Source organism: Coloeus monedula (genome assembly GCF_965178545.1).
Source record: "Coloeus monedula genome assembly, chromosome: 15".
In the NCBI taxonomy this organism is placed as follows: domain Eukaryota; kingdom Metazoa; phylum Chordata; class Aves; order Passeriformes; family Corvidae; genus Coloeus; species Coloeus monedula.
The window spans coordinates 9,156,176-9,161,451 of record NC_138795.1 but is presented as its reverse complement, the minus strand read 5'-3'; the positions used below and the strand labels follow the sequence as shown (position 1 = coordinate 9,161,451).

The 5,276-nt window shown below is 41.6% G+C and overlaps 1 protein-coding gene across 1 annotated transcript; it reads left to right on the top strand.

The window, feature by feature from the left end:
- Window positions 1-1,984: 1,984 nt before the first annotated feature.
- Window positions 1,985-4,232, top strand: LOC309578674 (uncharacterized protein; the record flags this gene model as incomplete). Its single annotated transcript, XM_082291437.1, has 4 exons — window positions 1,985-2,092; window positions 2,326-2,352; window positions 3,032-3,103; window positions 4,125-4,232. The coding sequence occupies 4 exons, from the start codon at window positions 1,985-1,987 to the stop codon at window positions 4,230-4,232; spliced, it is 315 nt and encodes a 104-aa protein (XP_082147563.1).
- Between the last annotated feature and the right edge of the window lie 1,044 nt (window positions 4,233-5,276).

Below are 5,276 nucleotides of genomic sequence, written 5' to 3'. Positions count from 1 at the left end.
TGCTTTTATTTACAGAGCATGGCAGCTGCACTGAGATGTCATTACTCAGGTGACGAGGCCTGAGAGACCCTGCTAGGTACATCAGATTTTGTAAAATCCTTGCAAAGACAGCGTAGCAGTTACTGGGAAAAATGGGATTTCTAATGAACATATTTGCCTTAAAAACAGACACAGTAGAACTTCCTTGTTGTCACAAAGAGCCCCTTGCCCCTCTCTTCCATGACTTGTTACCACTTTCATTGCACAACCTTGGCTAAATCAAAGACACTTTTGAACTCTTTCCTTTAAAGAATGTAAAATCATTTTGTCAAGCATCTGAGAAACCAAGTCTCTCACAAATGTTACACGTAATTTAGTTCCCTCAGGGGATTCATGCTTTAAACTAATTGGGGCTTTACTGGCTGAACAAACAGAGAGCAGCATGCCCACTGCTTTGCTTGGGCAAAGAGAAGTTTCCTCGAAGGTGATGTACCTGTAACAGAAGTCTCCTTATTGTTTTTTAGGGACTCACAGGCTCTCAGTCAGAAATCAATGATTTTATTCCTTCTCTAACTGTCTGGTGCCTTGAAAGATGCCTCTGCCTGGCTCATGGATGCCAGCCATCCCCATGGTATATTTATGCATCTGTTGATCATAACACAGCCTGCCATCAGCTTTAGCTTGCCAAGGGAGGGTCTGTGGCTTTCTCTAGGTGTTCTGTGGCGCCTGTGTACAAGCTGTACCTGCCTAAAGGGCTCTGTACACTTTCCACTGAATCACCTAAGGACAAATTTCAGCAAAAAGGCAGGAAGCATCCGGCCCAGGCCAGAGGTGATGCTGGTGTGTATGCAGGGAGGCAGAGGCAGGAGCAGCAGGCAGGTCCTCCTCTGCTCCCCTTGTTGGCAGCAGAGCCACACTCAGCCAGGTGAACCCGCTGCTGGTTGGAAAATTCCAGAGGAAAACCAGCTAATTGCAGCTCAGTGTTTTCTCTTGCCAGGACAGTTTCCAGAGGAATCACACTTATCCTTCAGCCAGACTGACCAGAAGAAGTTTCAAGGTTTTGGAGGAGACCTTTAAGGCATAATGGGACTTATGGCAAACAGAAGGGAAGCATAGAAGTCAACGCTGGGGATTTAAAAGAAATCTGAAGGGCTACCACTTGCTCTGGCAAGGTGTGCAACTTGCAAAAAGGAAACTTCTGTAGCCAGCGAGGGCTCTCACCAACATCCAGCCTTATTTGGAGAGGCCACCTGAGAGAATTGCAAAGTTAATACGATTTGGGTTATCTAGGACTACTTTTGCATCCAGCCCTTTCTGCTCAAAAGGCAATGGGTAGGATGCAACCCTCTTTGCACTCTGAGGACCCCATGCTCAGATGCACACTGGTGCACGTGCACTCCACAGAGGTGGGATCACGGTCAAGGACTATGGGATTGCTCTCTGGATGCAGCAGCTGTAATTCAGTGTGACAGCTTGTCCAGGCACTGCTCCACAACAGCATCCATCTGTCTGTCTGCTCCACAGATGCCAGCAGTGTCACCAGCTTTCTTTGAGCAAGGTTCTGCTCTGACTCTGGGGGGAAGCCACCCTGCAGCACATCAGTTTGCTTTCTCAGGAACTTTGGCAATGCTGAAGCATTATCATCTCTTTGCTTTCATGTAACTGTAATTTACATAAGTACAGGAGGCAAACCCCACATCTGAAAAAAAAAAAAGCTTTCGTAGATTTTTAACCATTGTTTCCTGCTGGGGTGTGATATCATAATGTTCAATTTAATCTCTTCTGAGGAGCATTTGTGAATTTCCAGAGTACTAAAGTCACTGAAATATGTGACTCAATTCCACATTCGATTTCTTTAAAATGCTGTCCAAGCTATGGGAAAAAATAGTGGGCACCTGGTATCAGTTTATAATTGGGTTTTTCCATATTAGAATGGGAGTTTTGCAAAGACTCAATTAAAAGGAGTGTCCTCCTGTTCTTCTGTCACCCATCAGACTGAGCTGACATGAATGCCAGCATGCTGTCATACATACTCCTCTCTTGTCTGCTGCTCTCTGTGCAAGCAGAGTATTGCGGTGTCCGGGAAATTATCCGCTATACAGAGCACCTGCTTGTAAGTGGCTGTTCAGCACCTTAATTCTGAAAAAATGCATGCTTGTGCAGGAGATGATAGTAAATACTGATTTCTCAATTGCTCTTCTTCCAGGGCAAAAGTCCTGTGAGTTGCCCATGTAGGCAGGCTGCTGTCAGTGTGAGTACATGGCTTTTGAGAATATAATGAGACTAAACAAATCTGTACTTGTACATTGAATGCTGGATTTTAACACTCACTCTTTTTGTTTTCAGTCATGTTCGTGTCTCCCCATCCCTGAAGTAAGTATATTTCTTTTTAAGCTATTGTAGATGTTAAAGAAGGTTGGTATTAACTGAGTTTAAGTTTGTTCACTTTGCTCCTAATGTAATTTTTGCTTTCAGTTATAAGGAAGATTGTAATACACCAATAGCAGCAAAACTGAGCTTGATGAACAGTGGTGGGGAGGGAAGCAGAAGCCCTCCCACTACAGAGCAATCAGAACCAAGCCCAGATTCAGGCCAAAGTCCTCTGTGGGCTTGACTTTCATCTCAAGAGATACAGACTCTTGCTTTGAAAATCTCTGCAAGACTTTGTTTTATGGCTGGGTGCCTAAATACTAAGTGTACCTGGGCTAGAGATGTCAGGCCTCAGACTTAGCTCTAGGTGTACCCAGCACTATTTCATTGTTTTAAGACTCAGATGTGGTGAAGCCCCAGTATTAGCTGAAACTATGCTTCAATGAGGTAACTTTTACAGTTTGAGGTTTTCTGAGAGATGGGATAGGTGTTTCTTATGGCATACATGAGAATTCAGTGTTTTACAGTCTCTCCAAAATTCTTTTACCAGTTTTCAATATATGGCAAAATAGGTTGCATTTGAGTGTGACATGCTGCCACATTGAGGAATACAAATTTCTTCTTTCTGTGGATAAACACAAAATGCATTCTAGGTTTTTCTGATGTCTGCTTTGTTGAACAGAGTGGCCATGAACTGGCATGCTTTGTGAATGGAACCAAACACCTGCTGGAAAACAATGAATCTTCCAATTCAGTAATTACAAGGCTTTACCAGACCTTCCAGGCTCTACTGGATAGAAAACTCTGTAAAGTAAGACTTTCTTACTTTTCTACAGATCTTTTTCTATCTGTTACAAAAGAAGTGATTTTTTTTATAATTTAAACATTTGTAGATTAAGTGCTTCATTTATTTCAGATGTGTTGTAAATACTCATATTGTACAGGAGCCAGATAAAACTGCAACATGTGTGAGGCAGTGAAAAGCTTTTTAAGTTGGCAGAGCCCCACTGTGCCCTTTCTCTTCTCCAAATCCTTTGAACATAGATCTCTGGGACAGGAGCTTTATTTAAAATGCTTTTCTATTCTCCTTTCTCAAAATGTGTTTTGACATGAAACAATAATGATCTAACACTGGGAAATGGATGTGCAGGAGTTGCATGGCTGGAGCCAGGTCCTTCTCCTCTGCAGCTTTAAGCAGCAGTTTCTTCACTGGTTCTTGGCCGTGAAATATTGCTGTGACCTGTAGCATTTTCCAACTTGTGATGACGCTCAGGAAGGCTCGTGGGTCCTCCCTCAGGTGCCTTTTCTGAGGCAGTGAAACATCCTTTATCTACTTGCTGAGCAAAGCTCTGGTGTGATTCAATGAGACACAGAAGATGCTGACAATGCAGTGTCTCCAGCTCCTTTAAGCTGCCTTCAAACCTGCAAGGAGGAATAGTTAGGGTGGCCTTGGGACACTGAGCAGACCCCTTGCCCCAGGCTTACCCAGCTCTTTATGGTATCTGCACTGTTTTCTGGGTTGAAAAAGCCTAGTTTAAATGACTTCAGCTATAACTGAATATATGAACTGAATATACAGAATTATATGACAATCCACCTGCCACCTTCTTAGCCACCATGAAAAGCCACTCTTACTCCTCAAGGAACAATTCCCTAGGAAATGTTTTTGAAATCCTCGTGTAGCTCCAAATAATGTATATTTTCACTGATTCATCTAAATTCTTTATTTTATTACAAAATCTTTGCTAACCCAATCTTCGTTCTTTCTTTCACAGAGAATGGCACATGACGATCAATGCCAGTACAAGACCAAGGGAAATGTGACGGAATTTCTGGAAACAATCCTGAAGACCTATCAAAAAATTAATAAATCCGATGCTTAATGTTTTGGTTTTTTTTAAAGATTTTCAAAACTCCAAAGTCTTCGAAAAGAACAGGGAACAGAAGAGTTATTTATTGTATTTATTGTTCACCTGCAATATAAAAGGTAGAAATAACCATTAATAAACCAAATAAAATTATAATTTACCTGAGCAGGAAGAGTATTTGAGTCTTCATTTTATGTTCTGTACTTGGTGAAAGGTTTGAACATCCTGTTACCATACCAGTAGGTGTCAAAATGCTTCTGCAAAGCTCCAGTCCAACAATTTCACTAATATGAGATGCTCCAGCAAAATTCACACTCTTCCCACTGTATAGCACATGAAATATTTCTGGACTTGAGATGGAAACAAAAAATCTGTGTTTTCTTTCTGCATCACTTATTTTTTGACAATATCTACACACCATGAACAAGTCACTTAGCTTCTTTCTTGCAAGGCTGCAGGTTTTCCTGCCTACAGCCACTTTTTTTCTTCTAAATATTCAGTAGTAGACAACTCATGAGCATCTTAACTTACAAAAACAAGACCAAACCCAGCGTTAATTACAAGGTCTTAATGGGGTTGTGCATTTGAAATGTGTTGTGGACAACTGTTTATTTCTCAGGATGTATTTAATGCTGACTTTTTTTCTATACTGCCATGAGCTCAGAAATGCTTCTCTATCACTTCTCCACTCAGCTCAACAGAAGAGTCAAAAATGGAGCTTTGCCGGAAAAAGAAACCAACCCATGTGTATGGGGAGATGCTTATCTCAGCCACCTATTCCAGCCTTACCAGCACCTTACTTAAATCTCTTCACAGTAGGGAAAATCCCAAACAGGTGAGAGGTCAGATTTCATCTCTGTTGTGGCTCAGAGAGGAACAAAAGCATTGTAACATGGCCTTTGAGATGGAATATCTTAAATATCTCCAAGGACTCATATCTTCACCACCTCCAATGGAGTAGGGTGGATTTTTCAGAGTTCAAGAAAAAGACACAAAGCATATAATTTCCTTTCTTTATTTCATTGGCAGGATGGACATGTTTCTGGGATCAAAAGCATG